The 18,509-nt window shown below is 39.7% G+C and overlaps 1 protein-coding gene across 1 annotated transcript in view; it reads right to left on the bottom strand.

The window, feature by feature from the left end:
• LOC145988809 (hexokinase-2-like) overlaps nucleotides 1-14,188 on the bottom strand; it is a 68,121-nt gene extending 53,933 nt beyond the window's left edge. Inside the window, exon 1 of the mRNA XM_083124008.1 lies at nucleotides 13,990-14,188. Within this exon, the coding sequence (XP_082980134.1) occupies nucleotides 13,990-14,100 (111 nt within the window). The 5' untranslated portion in view covers nucleotides 14,101-14,188. The remainder of the gene's footprint in view (nucleotides 1-13,989) is intronic.
• Nucleotides 14,189-18,509: the final 4,321 nt, after the last annotated feature.

Below are 18,509 nucleotides of genomic sequence, written 5' to 3'. Positions count from 1 at the left end.
GCTGTATAATTGTTGCCGTATTATTATTATTATTATTATTATTTCTATTGTTTCAAGTAGCCTGCAAAATGTGGAACTACAAGAGGAAGACCCAAAAGGGGACTACACCGCCTGATGTGATGGATAGAGCAGCAAATTTAGTCCTGGAACACGAAGATGACAAAAATGCCAGCTTAAGACAAGTGGCTGCAGAGTTCAACATTCATTATTCAACCCTCTCAAGATACATACAAAAGAAGAAATTACAAGAAAGTGGTCCTCATGAGGGACAGAACATAAGTTGTGGTTATGCGAAACCGTGAAAAGTGTTTTCAGAGGAAGAAGAGAATATCTTCAAAATGTACTTGCAGCGTTCCAGTGAGATTATGTTTGGATTAACACCACAGGAAGTGCGAAAATTGGCTAATCTCTGTGCAGTTAAGTTTGATATAAGCGCTCCTTCATCGTGGTCTGTAAACGGAATGGCTGGTATTGAATGGTTCAGGGGATTCCTACAGAGAAACAAAGATATTTCGGTGCGCTTGCCTGAATCAACTTCTTTAGCACGAATGTCCAGTTTCAACAAAGAAAATGTGCGCATGTTTCTTGACAAAGTTTCCGAAGTTCTGTCCAGAAACAATTATTCATCCTCAAGAATTTGGAACATGGATGAAACTGGTGTCACAACTGTCATGAAACAAAATAAGGTTGTAGCTCGAAAAAGGAACAAAACAGGTTGGCATAGTGAGCAGTGCAGAAAGAGGTGAACTTGTGACAGTTGCAGTGGCAGTTAGTGTTCAAGGGACTTTTATACCTCCAATGATAATATTTTCACGTAAGAACTTTCGGGACCATTTCATTCGAGATGGCCCAACAGACTGCATTGGAGCAGCTACTGGTTCAGGTTGGATGATTGAGGAAACGTTTGTCCAATTCATTCGACACTTCATTTCTCAGGTGAATCCTAAGCTTTAGATGAATGCAAAAATAATAATATTACCCTTTTGGCATTTCCTCCACACTGTTCGCATCGACTACAACCGTTAGATGTCAGTGTTTTTGGTCCATTTAAGAAAGTGTGTGGCCGAGCAATTGATTCTTGGCATAAGAATCATCCAGGAAAAACTCTTACAATCTACGACATACCACAGATAGTTAAAACAGCATTTCTGAAAACAGTTACCCCTACCAACATAACATCAGGTTTTGTTCAAACAGGAATATTTCCCTTCAATTCTGAGGTATTCCAAGAAAGCGACTTTGCGTCGTGTTTCGTTTCAGATCGACGAAATCCAGCACAACAGATAGATAGTAGGCCTCCCGTATCTGATAGTGATGACATAGTCCTAACTGCCAGGTGCGATGCAGTCAGTGCCAACTAAATCATCTTCAGGTGATGTTCAAAATGAACATTTGCTTTCGCAAATTGAAATGCCGGGTCCAAGTGGCACACAAATGTCTTCAGTAGTGAATAGATCTAAAGTTTCCTTCTCTCCTGAAAATGTTCGTCCATACCCAAAGGCTAAACCCAGGAAAACGACGAATCGTAAACGTAAACGAAGTGCCATTCTAACAGACACACCTGAAGGCTTTGGAAGATGCAAAGAAGAGTAGAGCAAAGGAAAAGGGCAAGAAGAAAATTACGTGCAAGGAAACATTATTCCAAAGTTCTTGCAAAGAATATCACTGTTTAGTGTGTGGAGAATCCTACAAAGAAGAAGAAGACTGGGTGCAGTGCAAACAATGCAAAATGTGGTCCCATTGGCTGTGCGCAGAGAGAAATCCTTATTATGTGTGCATTGATTGCAAATAGTGTCATTCAGACAACGCATAATCCCTGTTGCAACGTACCCCAAACACTGTTGCAACTTACCCCATGCATGGGGCACATAGCAACACTCCGACCTGCTTTAAATTAACAGACTTTTCTCACTTGAGGTTCAAAATTAAAATATCATATTTGTTTCTTAAGTAGCCAAAAGATGTACCATTTCATAGCATATTTGTAACTTGTTCCAACTGTTACAGTTTTTGAATAAAAAAAATTAAACTGAAAAGTGTTGCAAAGTCCCCCACCTTCCCCTATGTGTTTCCAAGTGGAATGACAACTGCGTATCTGAAAAGATAAAGTGTCCATCTGAACAATTCGCGTTCCACCACGCTGGCGCCACTTCCTACCAAATATGAACTAACCTCGGGCCATGCGATATTTCCTAATGTAAACTTACTTTGTATGTTCGCGTTTCGACCCTCTCCTCCTTCCTTATGTTGATCAGACAGTCTCGACATTATTGGTCGGACGATACAAGTGCTCTTTAACCTTCCTGAACGCAAAGCGCGGCCTTGCCACTTTCAAGGCCTTGCCACCATGTCCTGTACCAATGTTATCACTTCCAGACATGCGGCAGCAGTTACATAATCAGATCTACTTCGTTTTGATTCCTTTCTTGGGGTGGGAAACCAGTTTAGTCGACAATTCGAACTACGCAGCTTTATCTGGTAAACCAAACTGGCCGGTATTTTAGAATATAATAGGGAATTCTTATACCGGTTTGCGAACTAAGCCTCTGGGTTGTCCCTACAAGGAGAGGTTGAAAGTATTTCACATTTCATGCAGATTTACCTTCAATAAGACTATAATTCAGAAACCTTAACACACTTACGAAGGATATTATAACCAAAAACTGCTTCAGTTGCGAAAGTATCTACTTATTGGTTTTAGTTGCAGTGCAGTACTCAGAAAAAAAATGGCGCAGGGGGCAGTCATTTTAATATGCCTAAAAAAACATACAAAAAAGCATATTGGGATAAAAGACTAGTCGATCTGGAGACTCTTTCCTTGTTGGGTCGCCAATGGTACAGAGCGACCACAAACAAAAAAGAACCTTCAGTAAAAAGCCTTCGCGCATCTTCTCCATCCGTTGAACTCTGACCATAAGAAAGCCTGCTCCACAATACCCTTCTCCTCCTTGCGCGATTACGATGCACAAGACACGCGGTTCTGCGCAGGTTCTTTTGCCTGTGGTTCCACTACAAGTTGCTGTATTTAGCCTACCGTGATTAGTGAATTACTACACGTTCTGTACCTAGCACTGGATCCGTGGCGCTGGGTCCTGAGCCCGCCCAATAATTGTATTATTACTATTCGTGATTGCTTGCTTGCTGAAATCAGTAAATAATATATATATATTTTTGTTGGGCGTGCATTACTATTATGATACATGGAAAGGATGATTCATGAGGTGGTGAGCTTATAACTGAAGTGTTTGAGCACACCCAATATTTTTCCAAACAGGCGCCCCTGCATTGGATTAAGGTTTCCGGCCAATTTTACAGAATATACAATAACCACTGACCAAATAGGGCAGCTTTTACCAGACAACAAATACTTTTTTACGAAAAGTGTTAGTAATTCCAATATGCACAAGTTGTTACTTCTTTATTTCAGGCAATTATTTCTATTGTCACGTTAACAGACGGGCGAAATGGAAATACATGGCCTTGGTTCCTTTAATTCAACTTGGCTCGCTCAAGAAAGCGTCAAACTGGCCAACCACGAGGATCTTATCTACTGATCCTTATTACGTTACTTTCAATCATTTTTATTAGTCTAAGATTACAGCTAGTTACGGAAATTCCAGTCTACCCACAGATAATAATCTTCATAGGATATCACGATTGTTTACAAAAGATATGACAATGACTGTCCGAACGAAGAAGCAAGTAGGTAATCTGCATCAAGTGAAAGGCTTTCAGCATTACGGAGAATTTAAAAAGAACGAACTCGACTGTTGCACGAGATTTAGATAATGAATTTAGACTACTAGTCTTCTACAGTACTTTTCTACTGATAAACTGACAGTTTAAGAACGCTCGAGAGAGGGGGTATCTAACTAACATTCCATCTTTCAATTGAAGACTATTCAGAATAATTTATCGCGGTAATCTCTAAACAGGCGACTTGTCTCGTGTTGTAAATGCGGCGGCCGATCCTCATGTAAGCAAGGGAGTGGAGAGCGGGAATTACGCCGCAGACCAATCAGACAACAGCTGTGGCGCCGAGTGTTGCGACGCGGCGGGAGGAAGTAGTACGTGCACCTCGTTCTACAGGCTGCCGAGTTCCTTATCGTGATGGAATGGTCGCTTCCCCGCTCCACACTTCCCTTGCCAGCATGAGGATCGGCAATCGTAAGAGTAGACAAGATCTCGTCTCTGAATAGCAGCGTTTGGAAGTAACAGTTACTTTTTGGGAATTCTAACTAACAGTTACTCTTACGATAGAAATGACATATGAACAGTTATAATGTGGGGGAAGAGCGAAATTTGGTTCGTCTATGTTACATAGCGTATGCAAGTCATCATGGTAAACAGCACTTTTTTTCGACTTTGAAGCCTAGTTCCGACGCTACGAACCCTTGACAAATTGCATTTATCCCTGTACAACCAAGCTTCACAGTTAGGAATAGTCTATGTATCAATTACATGGTCCGCTAGGTCTGAAGAAAAAATAACTTAATTTTGGATTTCAAAATTGCCAGTTACCAAAGTGTCTGAAGAAACCAAGAATAAACACTACCTCCGGCCTCGATTTTACAGATATCTGTCTCGATTTTTAAAAGGTTCTCCCATGACTAAACCTTGGATTTCTTTAGGTTCTAAAAATTATGCTTTTAGGTTCCTAACATAGGTTCGAAAAACCATAAAATAGGTCCTAAAAATCCTAAAAAATCTTAAGTTCGGCTCCAAAAACCTTGAAGTGGGTTCAAAAAAACTTAAAATAGTTCAAAATTCCTGAAAAATGCTCTTAGGTATAGTCACCAGCAATGAAAATGGGACATCTATATCCTGAAATACGCACCATCTTGCATAACGTTATGTGTGTTTTCTAACCCTAAGACGATGGCAGACATTAGCATTGGAAATTTGCTATTAAAATCCACTCTTCGCCGTGCAGTTAGGCAACAATCTTTTTTCATGTTATCCACAGTCAAGCTCCGGAATTTTGTCTGAGGATCATCTTATATGCTGAAAATAATCTCTCAACAAAAACATAAGTCAGTGGTGCAAACTTCAATGCTGAAATGCTAGTTTGCAAGGCGTCAATGCCACAAAGCACCGAAGTGACTCAAAAGTGAGCGAGACCACACAGATCGGAAGTTTGCACTTTGGACTGTACATGTAACAGTGGCACCAGTCATTTGCTTTGTTTAGAGCTTTGAAAATTCACCATTGACTTTGAGGAAGGGAAATCTACACAGTAAGTTTCAAAAACACTCTCGTCCTTGGATTTTTTCGTGACCAAACAAAGCAAATGCCTCAGACAAATATCCTGTAAAACCTTTAATATATATATAAAACCCTTTAAAAAGGCTTGATTTAGGTGCAAAAACATAAAATAGGTTCTAACAAGCAAAATAGTTTTTTCAGGCACTATAAAACTTCATCGGTTGTTGCATTTTTAAACGAAACGCTGACATCCGAGGTCTACTCATGACAATGGGTAGTGACAACTCGGGTAACAATTAACTTACAGATTTAAGTAAAGTTAACAAAATAAGCTACATGAAATTGATGCCGCCTTATGGATTTGAATTTCAGCTCGCAGGTTTGCGCAAGTTGAATTTACATGTATAGTAAAAGAGAAGATGACAAGCAAGAAAAAAGAGAAGGCGAGAACAAAGAAGGAAAAGAAGGTGGGACAGAAAAGAGAAAGGGGGGGAGGAAAAAAGGTGAAATGTAGAAAAGATAGAAGGGGAAAAGTGAGAAAAAAGAAAGAAAAGAGGAAGGCACAGAGAAAGATTCTCTTTATTATTCATTTAGGGGTGCTGAGGGGGTGCGGAATGAAATTTAGGAGGTGCAATTCTGAATATAAGGAAAACATGAAACACGGATGCAATATTTTAAAACTGGGGAGGGGGCAAGGATAGTTTACTTTCCCTTGGTAGATAAGGTTTAGCATAGTGCGGGGGCGAAAATAGCAAAAAGCAGAAGGGGAAAAGCATCCCTAATCGCCGCCACTGATTAACATAAATTACTGGCTGAAATTAAAATATATATGTGAAATTTATAACTTTAGATTGACATTCATTTTCCAGGGATGCTGTACTCCCCTCCCCATCTTGACCTCCCCCTGGACGTCCATTATGAAATGTATTAAGTCTTCTACTCCAAGAAAGTGGTCATACAGTGTAAACATTCAGATACACGTTGCAGTCTTATTGAACTATGTAGTGAAATACAAAATAAAATCATCCTGCCCTTAAAAACACAATTTTTGAACCTTTTCAATTTAACCAATGGAGGTGCAAAATACATAGTACATTATACCTTCCGTCTGCCACAAGACAAAACGCGAAGAGCACAGCAACTGTGTAATCTTTAAAATCCCTTCTGCCGCACTATCGCCAACAACGAACTTTAAAATTTCTTCGTGAACATTGGGCCTCTTGTTACTAGATATGTTACGTCGAACAAATACATACAACGTATTAACAAGAAAACTACCCTTCATGTTACAACTCGCATTAAATAATTTCCCTTGTACGACCTGGTGATACCTTGGAAGCAGCTGAAATTCTTGCTCCAGTGCGAGGAAGAACAAGCAGGTGGAAAATAAAAAGTTTATTAACAATGCAAAAAGACAAAAGAAAAAAACTCACATTAAGCTATAGGCAATTATCAAAAACCACAATGCTGACGAAAGAAAGAAAAACGGTCACTGATTTTTATAGAGGTTGCCGCCAGTGCAGAAAAGTATGCACAGCACAGACACAGACTCCATGGGGTTTCGGGGGGGAGTCTAGCCTCCCCAATGTTAACGATGTGGGGACAGAGCCCCCCCCAAATGATTTGCTCAAGAGGATCTAATGCATTACTTTGCTTCTCTTGTAAAGTTTACTCTCAATTGTGCCACAAGAATTTAACTTTAAATACACATTTGAAATGTTCTATCTAGACCATCAACGCTGGGGGGCTGAGACCGCTAAACAATCACCTTTGGGGGCGGGCTATGATCAGAGACAGCAAAACACACGAGGGAGGTTATCTAAGTGTCCCCCTCCGATTTCCATGAAACGAGGCAGGTGTATAGAGGGGCCCAAAGGATGAAATAAGTGTTTTTTTGTTGTTTTTTTCGGCTCCGTTACCCTGCTCTGGTCCGTCTATTGTTATGCCCATGCCTATCCGGGAACAACGGTGTCTATGAATTCAGCATCTCTCTACAATTGCACTGCGTTTGGTAACGACAATCCTACAGTTCTGTGCCGTGTGTGTTCCAATTATATGTGCGTGTTCATCCTATGCCAGATTTACGTGGTTTCGGGGTCAGATGCCCACTTCAATTTCTCCTCATCTTGACATTTGAGGGTGTGTTTTGACCCCTAAAACAGTTTAGCTGAAACAAAAAACAAAAACAAAAAAAAAAACACGTATTTCTTCCTTTGGGAGCCTCTTACAAATGCCAAGTTTCATGGAAATCTGAGGGGGACACAGGGGTCAGATCCCCACATCAATTTCTTCTCATCTTGACATTTGAGGGGGGTTGCCTCCTCAAACAGTTTTTTAGCCGAAACAAAAAACACGTATTTCTTCCTTTGGCCCCTCTATACACCTGCCAAGTTTCATGGAAATCGGAGGGGGAACACATGGGTCAGATCCCCACTTCAATTTGTTCTCATCTTGACATCTGAGGGGGGGGGGGTGCCTCCTCAAACAGTTTTTTAGACGAAACAAAAAAAAACCACGCATTTCTTCCTTTGGCCTCCTCTATACACCTTCCAAGCTTCATGGAAATCGGAGGGGGACACTTAGATAACCTCCCTTGTAAGTATATAATTATGAGTATTGTTAACATAAGGCCGATTGGATTAAGGTGGGTGCTATTGATGCTGCAGCATTAGGCGCATTCCTGAAATAGGCCCAGATGAAAACTGACTAGAATTTTCCGAAAGCTGAACAATTTTCTTTTACTATATTAACCTGAAAATAAATCTTAGAATGAAATTTGGAGCCCCAATTTCGGACGCCTAGACACAGCGTTACTTAATTTAGCTGCGTTTTTTGCAATATCTTGGCGATTGTTGCCACTTTATTACTGTTCGGTAAGTGCGACGTAGTAAATTTTTCACCTTGAAAGTTAGTTGTACAGAAAAAATCGACGGCATGCAGCATCAGGCCCAATTTCGTCTTAATCCGGTCCTGGTCAACATTTTTACTAAAGAGTTTCAAAAGACGATGTGCATGAACTAGGAGTGGATGGGACGTTCCGGCTACAAATGGCTCTCACATGACATTCAGAACGAGATCGTTGCTATATTAGGGAGATCTGTTTTGCGCTCCGTGGCAGCAGATATTAAAAGTCGGGAATGTGAACAATTGACATTCTGCATTCGAACTGTCAATGAAAATTTTGAGGAATTCATGGGCTTTTACGAGATTCCGAACACAGACCAAAACTTAAAAAAGGGAGGGAGTGAGTCGTTCATTAATTTATTTCAGTGATCAGAGGCCCCACCAATAATTTTGACAAGTCGGCGCCCCTGATGTACAGTATATCGGCACCTCTTTCAGTGCTTGCCTGTTGGATGCAATAATAACTGTCTTACTTTAATACCTAACATTCGGCGCTCAATATGACGACATAATATTACATATTAATGTTATTGTTTTCAGTTGAACGTAGGGGTGCGGAAGAAAATTAAGGGGCGCGCAAGCACCCCGTCGCGTCCCTATGCTTTGTTACGTCATTCATGATTAGTTATTTGAGCTGTGATGTAAAGAGGGATACTCTTTAATCTGTAACAGCCACAATTCTGTCGTGTGACTGAAAGTTCTGACACGTGTTGAGAAGAAATGGCGCATCGATTTTTCTTCTACATCTGCGTTGGTAAATACGACACAGGTTGCCAGTCCCCAACCGCAGTCGCTACTTTGAACAGTACAATATATGTAGAAATGTTTTCTGGATTCAAAATTTAAGAAAACATCGCCATTTTGAGCTTCAGTAAATAATCAACTTGCTAAAAACTGAGGATTTCTTTTTCTTCAAATACAGCACTTTCTAGTTTAGTTGCAGAGCACAGCTGGCAACACAGCGATGCAAGAGCGAACCGTATTTCTCCGGGGCACGTTTTCCTGACGTCAAATCGTTCGCGGCCTTGACCTATTTCAACTCGGAAGGTCAGTGTCGCACATAAACAAGGGCAGTAACAGATCCGCAATTATAAACGATTTTTGTTTTCGCATTGGCCAAACTTGATGCGATTCAATATTTCGCCTTGTCCCTTCTTGTGGAAAATGAAATAGTTGTTGTGTGCGTGTATTGCGTGTGTGTATGTGAAAGTGTGTGTTTGTTAATGAACGTTAACTTCCATAATGCCTCCAGTTCTGTCAAAGTTGAAATCAAAACCTTGTAAGAAAGGCCTTTAAAGTAACAGAGTATTGTTGGATTGGAAGCACCATATTTTTATTTTATACTAAGTATTTGACCGGATTGACGTTGAATTCGCGAGGTGAATAGCAGATGTTTCAGTACAAAACACCAGATCATATATTTTTCATTAAGATCCCTCCTTACGTGAAAATATTGAAGTACTGAAAAAGAACATATATACTACTTAGTTCGAAAAAAATTATCTGTATTTATATCAAATAGTAATTGCATTGTGGTATTTGATGTGCAATGTCTATACGAACAGTAAGGTATGTGACGAATCTCTGATCGAGCTAGGTTATCGACCTCGTGGTCTTATACGAGCACCGTATGTCTGCGTCTTGTTGATGGAACCATCCCTAGGCTCAGAAACTAACACTGTCTGCGTACGATAGATTTGTATTTTTCTTATTTAGAGTTACTTTTTTGCGGCTCTTGGCTAATCGTGACGAGGAGGATAGGCGATGATTAGATGAAATTGATTGAGGGAGATTCGTAAAGAACATCCATGCCCAGGTGTTGGTGGGAGTGTCGAGCCGATCCGTACACCCCCCCTGGAAATTTGCATAGTTGATTTCATGTTGCAAAAACCAGAAAGCTTCTTATCTTTGTTGTTAATAACAGCTCACCATATAATCCAAAGAATTAATGGTGCCACATTTTTCAAAATTAAAAAAAAAAGTTTTATGTGAGAGGTCAAACAAAAAGCTTAAAGACAAATTGATCCCTAACTTTTAAAGCTTTTCCATGAACAATGTATATAGAAGTTAATAAAAATGTACAGTTCAATACACGAACTGTACGAAATCTAAAAATATATAGGAAAGCAGTTGTTCTGGATATTCACATATCTGATGGTTCGACTAGAAAAGTCTCCCCCAAATAAATAGTTATTGTATAAAAAAGTTTTATCAATGGCTTTAAAAAATCTGGCAAAGACACTGACCCAGAACTTCGATGGCGAGATCCAAAGTAGATCATCTAACGCGTTCGGTTACTGGGTCGGCTGTGACACGTTTGTGCAATAAGGTTCATTTAGGCATGTAGAGAGATCCTACAGTTTACAATAATAGCTACAACTTTGTAACATTGCTGCGGTTAATGCGAATAACAGAGTATAGTAAGGAACTGGAACTTTACATTACGATTATTTCATATCCCATGTTGGCAAGCAATATTGAACTTACGTGCGGTATGACATTTGTAACTATTTGGAATGAATTTCAAGTCTAATCGATTCGCTCGTGTGACTTAAGCATTTAAACCTTGCAGTCATATTTCTTAATACAATAAAAGACTTAACCGCTATCTATACCTATTGATAAGTGTATTCAAGTGCTCTCTTAAGAAATTGCTGTTATCATATCGTGCAAGGTAAGTAGCCTTTACGATACTAGGGATAACGATCTGTCAACATTTCACACAAATTATGTAAAGATGAAAGTAGTGCTATATACAGTAGACATGCTCATTCCAGTATGTTTATTATTCCTTCCAACTAACAGAGGTCCACGATCTGAAAAAGATTTTTCACTCTCTTTCACAAAACCAACAATATTGCCGTATAAACGACTGCATGCTCTGGTGGAGAATGTGGGAACTGAAATTTTTTTAATAACCTTGAATTTTACAACTGAAAAACTGATGAGGGCAGTAGATGTGTAGGGTTAACAAAACCTTATGACTTGCAACCGATAAATGCACAACTTATGTCAGATGGCAAGTTATTTCCAATATTTTAAATAGTTTTGCATTTAAAATCTCATTCTGTTACCCTTTTCAAAGCAACTTTACCCAGTGAGGGCACCTCTGCTGATAGAGGGCCAGGCCTGCATCTTCCTCCCCAGTCCATCTAAATCCGGACCTAAATGAGAAAAGACTGAATTCCTGGTTTCCAAATTCTGTTTAGTAACGTGCCGCCGTAGGGAGTCTTATTTTAAAATCTTTAGTGCATTTCATACGTATTTGTACGCGACTAATGCTTTCTACATAGTGTGTAATGTATGTACGCGTATTGTGTTACGAATTATTACGGCTTTATATATTCACAAATATCAGTCAAGTTAATCCAGGCTCTCAATCGAAGTTTTGTATTTAATGACAACCACCTATGCCCCAACATCGTTACACTGATACATGAAAATATCAATATTTCATTATATACTTTGATGTAGCAATTTTGGTGTAAATCTGTGTTTATTTTTTTTTTTAATGTACGGGAGTTAATTTTACTCCAGACGGAACGAGGGAACATGTAAAGTGAACATTCCGCTTACAGCTTGATAGTAGCTCTCACAAGGTGATAACGCTAAGCTGGTATATGCTCATGTTGCAAGCGTGTCACCCCACTCCGAAGTTGCAAGCGTATCACCCCACTCCGAAGTTAAAGATTTGTTACCATGGCAAGGGCAAAAGCAAACAGCATGAAGTGGCAGCAGTTGCTGTGTATTGGAACAAGATCAGTTCGGTATCGACTATGCCTTCGTTGGGCTTTGTAACCTACGAGTAAAAATCTTACAATTTGTAGCCATCCTCTGTGACAGTGTGATTAACGTCGACCGCTCGAAAGCCAGGTCTTGCAGGTTCGAATTCTGCGAATTAGTCTATTCCACCAATTCAACATTCACCCCCCTTGTCGCGATGAACCTGAAGGCGCAGACATGACAAACGAACACTGTAGTATAACACTGTAGCTACTCGTGTAATTCTCAAGGCGGACGACTTGTAAAAATTAAATGTGTGATGCTGAGAGATTACAAAATATTACAAGACAGATTTTTTAACCCGCTACTTAGGTTTACTAAACTACCATGAACCAACATTTAACATCCTCTTTGATATACGGGATGTAATGTATAGGTCCAACAATCGCAGAAAGGATAAACTGCAATGAATAAAACCGACGTCATTGTTCGCATGTGCTTCATTATATTGCAATTATTTAAAGTGTACTAAATAGTTAACTTCTTGCTCGAAAGTACTATTGCAATTTTACATCCTAGCTGTTCCTGTATTAAATCAACACCAAAAATAACCATAAAAATACGAATTTTACAGTTTTTATATTCTTAAGCCAAAGCTTCTCAATATTAATCACAACGTTCTAATTTATTTTTATTATTATACCCTGTCTGAGGCATTGGAAAAATAATTCGTGAATGGGAAACTACGCTAGCCCGATTGGATCTACGTTTTCTAAGGCTATGGAAAATTCTTGTTAAAAGCAACGCATCAAAATACGCTAAACAAACACCATTGTACAGTTTCTTTCACCAACAACGTTTAACACAAGATTATCCAATTTGGTAACTACAGGTGTTCAAAGAGCAATTTTACAGTTTCAAGTAAAGTTGATTCATATCCTTACCTCCCAACTTTACGTATGACAAGTGGAATTTATACGCTTCAATCGACTTGCCTTGTATGCGTGTCTGTCTTTGTCGAACTTCTTATCATAAAAGTCAGGCAACTTGGTTTCATAATTGTGCACCAGGTCAAATCGTTCAAAAACATTATCTTGATAAGTTTGCCGGCCAGTTGACTTTAATTGACACCAATCGCAGCGTTATCGAAAGCAGTGTGCAGGACGGAATGCAATCGACAACGTAGAATGACCAATATTTAGCCTAAAATGCTTGTTAGACTATTCGTCTACATGTTCGCTTGTTCAGTCTTGAGTAAAGTTAATTATGTAAATTTTTAAAAATAAAAAAAATAAGGAAACTCTTGAATTGACCAATAGCCTACCAAGCACTTTACCAACATGTTCACATTGCATGTTGGAAAAGTGCATTGCTCTATAACAGAGGCATTCTAGGCAGAGAAACAGAATTTAGTTCAATTTCTTTCGCAAGTTCCAACAAGTAATTTAATGTTACATATTAGCATTGAATTTTATAACGAAAATCAACATGCTTGAACGCGTGCTAACAATACGTCCGGTTCAGTTAGATTCCCGGTGGAGGCACATAGTGGTTCGAATCCCACTTTAAACTGTAGGTCCAGTCCCGATTAGCCTTACTGTGCATAAAGTGGACTTAAAATACCAAATCAATCCAATCAACGTTCGGTTCAGATCAGTGATTTCTGCACACCGCTCCAAATTTAGACATCCCTCTATTTTTTTTTAAAAAATGATCAAATTTATAGCCACTTTAGCTGGTACACCCCCCGAATGCAAAATTCTGAATAAACTCCTTGTCCAGAAAACCTGGATATGGTTTACAAAGAAAGCACTGTCCCGACTAAATCGGGTAGCCTTGCACAAAAAAACTGCTTTACAAATTTGGTCTGCGAGTTTTAATATACAGTCTCAAACAGTATACTCTGTTACAATGGCAATTTGAATTGACCTCTGTAATTCTAAATGTGTAAACAAATTTTGAAAAATAATCCCGCCTCTTTCCTATTCATTTTGCACAGATCGGACACTGGATAGATATATTCTACGGTGGTACCCATTTAGACAGCCTTTCGATGGTAAAAAAAAATACACATTTTACTACAAGAACTTGTGGTGAACATGCTTAAATTAAACTCAAGTTACTACATGACAGTTCCACCTCCACGCTTTCCCTTACCTGTTGCAGTTTCCTGTTATCCGTGAGCTGAAGAGGTTGCAAGCTGATAGCTTCGGATAGAGTTATCTTTTTAGAATGTACCGCGACGCAGTTGCCAATTTGAGTTGCCATGACTCCTCTCGACGTTGAAAGAACCGCAACACTACACACGCACACGCCTACAGCACTCGCGAAGCAACCCGAATGAAGCTTCGCTTGAAGGTTCAATTTTATACAACGATCGCCGCCAGGAGGCATCCACGTCAGCTGCGCTTGGCAAGACGCAAACAAGTGAAAGCAGCTTGTGCTGTCCGCGATTTCTTCAATGAAACAACATTATGATGTTGGCTAATGTTTCTTTTCTCGTTCATCCGGAAATTGTACTGTTTTCGGCCAATTTTACTTTCTTGTTTCAGAAACCTCAAGGATTTGGAGAATAATGCTGAGCACAACAGTGAACACACGTTGTGTGAAAAAAGACAGAAATGAAGAGAGAGAGAGAGAGAGGGGAGAGAGAAACGGTAACGACAACAGAGATATAGAAAGGGAAAAGCCGTAAGAGAAAGGAACACAAGAATGAGAAACATAGAAAGAAGAGAAAAGAGAAAGAAAAATAGGAGAAAGAAAGATGTAAAGAGAAAAACAGAGAAGAGAAAGAAAGAAATGGGAAACAGAAAGACAAAACAGAGTGAGAGAGAGAGAGAGAGAGAGAGGAGTATGGGGAGGTAGTAGGGAAATAAAGAGAAAGAGAGAGAGAGAGAGAGAGAGAGAGCGAAAGCACACTGATAAAACCAGACAAAAAGGGAACTTGAACACTTCCAAAAATATTACAAAACCTTTACTTCTTTTTTTTCGGCGATCAAGATGCTTTAAGAATTTAATTGCATTGGGGCCCATTTGCCCGTTTTCAATTTTAGTTTATTTTTTAAAAAATATATTCTGTTTTATTTTTGGAAACACTGACAGGCACTCATATCTGTCACACTGATCAATGAAACTCTAGGATGTTTCGAAACCTATATTATGCATAGATTCGTTCATACAAATTAATAGTATAGTATATTTAAGCATTTTACATCCTACAATTAATGAGCAAAATGCGTTAGTGTTATCAAAAATTGTAAACTCAAAATCTCCTGGCGTATTGCAACTGAAGAGATACCACCAGGGGAGTGTTTTGTTTTTAGTTCTCTTTGCTAGAGTGCCGGCCCCCGTGGCGGAGTAGTTATTACGTTGCGCTACGAGGCCAGGGGTCCCGGGTTCGAATCCTGTCCTGGGCATGGACGTTTGTGAGTGTCCGTTCATCAATTTCATCATGTCATTACTCATCATCCCCATCTTCGCAAATTAGCCAAAAGTGGCACAAGAAGCGAAGTAAAATAAAGCAAATCAATCTATCAATCTTTGCTGGAGTAGACTATGTTGGCTCAATTCGGTTTGATCAGAATCGAACCGGGACGTAATCTATCCATGTCCGGTTCCTAGAATCTCAATTGATCAGCTGATGACTTGGGGGAAACCGAGTTCTCGCCGCCCGCGATCGACAAAGAAATCGATTAAGTAATTAGGAGTCTCGAAGGTCGTTACTATGAATGGAGCAAACATTGCATTGACTGGCGCCAATTCTGATATGTACTTTCTCGTATTGAAATACGCCAGGTGTTGTCGAAGAAACACGAAACTGATCGACTTGTTTACTACCAAAAGGCTTGATCGGGAATAATATGATTAATGAACTTTTTCGAGCCGATCTTAGTGGCGGAGTGGTTAACACAACGCTCTAATACGCCAGTGGTCCCGGGTTCGAATCCTGGCTTGCAGGGCCGGACTGGCTCACCGAGGCACCGGGCAAAATCCCCAACTGCTCACCATTGGGCGTCCTGTTGAGGAAAATTGCCACTGCCCTTTTGGCAGTCCCAGTTCGGCCCTGCTGGCTTCGGCATGGGTGTTCCTTGTGTGTGCCTTCATCAATTTCATCATATCATCACTCATCCTCATCGTCACGATTAGCCCAAAGTGGCAGAAAAGGGAATAAACCAAATCAAAACCTGAATGGCGTTCAGTCTGTTGCTTCGGTCTGTTGTTCGTGCATGAGCGGTTAATGCTTTCTTGTCGGGAGTTTTCAATCGAAGCGACGGGAGACTGGGGGGGATTCACACCGAAATGACGAGCGACAAGCAACACGGCCCTTTCAGTGTACAAGCAAGCATTCATGAAGCACGCGCGAACAACAGACTGAGGCGACACGATGAACAGTTTCGAGATAACGGACCAGTCCGAGCGACACGCAAGCGACAACTTGCAGTTTGTCGTCGATTCGATGTTCAAAACTATGTATTTCACCTGAATATTTCGAACGCACTACTCATGGCGATTCCTCGATATAGACAAAAAATTCTGCATACATAACTTAAATATGCTGGGGATGGAGTCTACTGCCTATTGAAAACCGAACGTCCTTGTTCTAACTGGCTAGGTGGTTTAAATATAGTTAGATGTATTGGTCACGCAGATAGCCTGTAGCAATACACAGAATTTAACCTTCACCTTGCAACATTGTAAAATAAATTGCTTGTCTTTACTATGCATGTCTCATTAAACCCATATAAAACATTAATTTTTCGTTTGCTTCCACTTTCTTCCAGAAGGATTATCTCGCAGTCCTTCTCTCTCTCTCCTCTCTCCTAGAAATAGAAGAGAAAAGAATACGAGAGATAGAGAGAGAGAGAAAGAAAGAAAGAACATTTAGAGAAAAAGGAGAGCGAGAAAAATAATAGATTAAGGAAGAGGGAACGAGTCAATCAGCAGCAGTTTCATACTGTAACATGGCAAACCGCACAAGCCTGCGTTATTTTGTCGCATGTCGTTTCGGTATGAATTCTCCGTAACTGCTGTTGTCTCTTTCTCTCTCAGGCCGGAGGTGAAATCAAAACTTTCAGGTCAAGTTATGGGCAGTGGCGCAACCACAGGGGAAGAATCCTCCCCAACCTTGGACGGAAATGAGTTCTGGGGGGCAAACATTGACGGCCAAGTTTACCTGCAGGGGGCAATTACCGCCCACAACTTCAAATTTTATGCAAATAAAAATACTTTTCTTAAAATATTCTTGTTCGCTTCGCCCGCAATGCCCTTCTTAGTCTTATCAAGTTCAGAACCGTAGCTAGGGGGCGGTGGGAGTCGCCCCTGGGCACCAGACGATCTGAATGAAAAGAAGATGTCAAATTGATTGATTGATTTACGCACAGTAAGACTAATCGGGACTGGACCTACAGTTTAAAGTAGGATCCGAACCACCGTGTCATGTGCCTCCACCGGGTATCGAACTCGGGACCCCTTGATCACAAGGCGACGATGTTACCACTACACCATCGGGGAGGCACAAAACTTGTAAAAGAGAATGCATTGGCGTCCCGTGAAAGTATTTACGCCCTATTAAGTCAACATTGATTTCAGCCTGCAAAAAAATTAGACCCCAAAATTTTCATGCTCGCTTTGCTCGCACTGCCACGTTGTTCACTGGAATGCATTGTAAATTGCCAGACAGAGAAATAAGACTTGTCTTAATTGATTTTCTTTTAAATGCATGAATAATTGTTTTGAGGAAAGGGAGCGTGCACATTTCAGAGACAATTTATGTAATTTTTGCTGTTGGTTTATTGTGAAATGGATGAATTGTTTGTGTAATGTATTTAAATAATATATGTTGTATATAATATGTATTAAAGAAACTTTGAATACGTACACAATTTAGTGTCCACGTCGCTCCATGTTGCATATATGTGAAACGTATATCGTGCATGAAAGTTATACATATGAAGGTAAAAAAAAGAATTATATTTTGAATGCATTTATCAAGCATTTTCTGTCTTTCAAAAATAGTTTGTGTTCTTGTTTTCCATTATTAATGTGAAATTGAACGTGTTGAAAAAATAATTCAAATCGTTTGTTCAAACACAAATGCTACAGCATCAACTTCTACCCCCTTTTTGCATAATTTACGAGGATAATAACGTCTTTGATACTACTACTACCACCACCACCACTATTACTATTACTACTACTACTACTACTACTACTACTACTACTACTACTACTACTACTACTACTACTAATAATAATAATAATAATAATAATAATGTTGGTCCCGGTTTCGAATCCTGGCCTGGGAATGGATGTTTATGAATGTCCATTCATCAATTTCATCATATCATCACTCATCCCTATCTTTGCAAATTAGCCAAAAGTGGCACAAAAGCAAAGTAAAATAAACTAAATCAATAATAACAATAATAATGTTATAATAATATTATTATTATTAACAATTATTATTATTGTTGGTATTGGTATTGCTTCCCCCCCAGACAAAAATTCGTGGTTGCGCCTATGGTTTTGGAATATAAAAAATATCTCATTTTCCCCCGTTTGTGACCTTTTCGAAGCATTCTTTCTCCAAGTGGAGCCCCGAGGCTGTTGCTTCCCTAAATCCGGGCCTGGGATTGATGACCAACTTCTTTCAATGCCATCTTACCAATAAAATAATG

This window comes from Lepisma saccharinum, chromosome 6 (assembly GCF_977018435.1).
Source record: "Lepisma saccharinum chromosome 6, izLepSacc3.1, whole genome shotgun sequence".
Classification (NCBI taxonomy): Eukaryota; Metazoa; Arthropoda; class Insecta; order Zygentoma; family Lepismatidae; genus Lepisma; species Lepisma saccharinum.
This window is presented reverse-complemented; position numbering and strand designations above follow the sequence as displayed.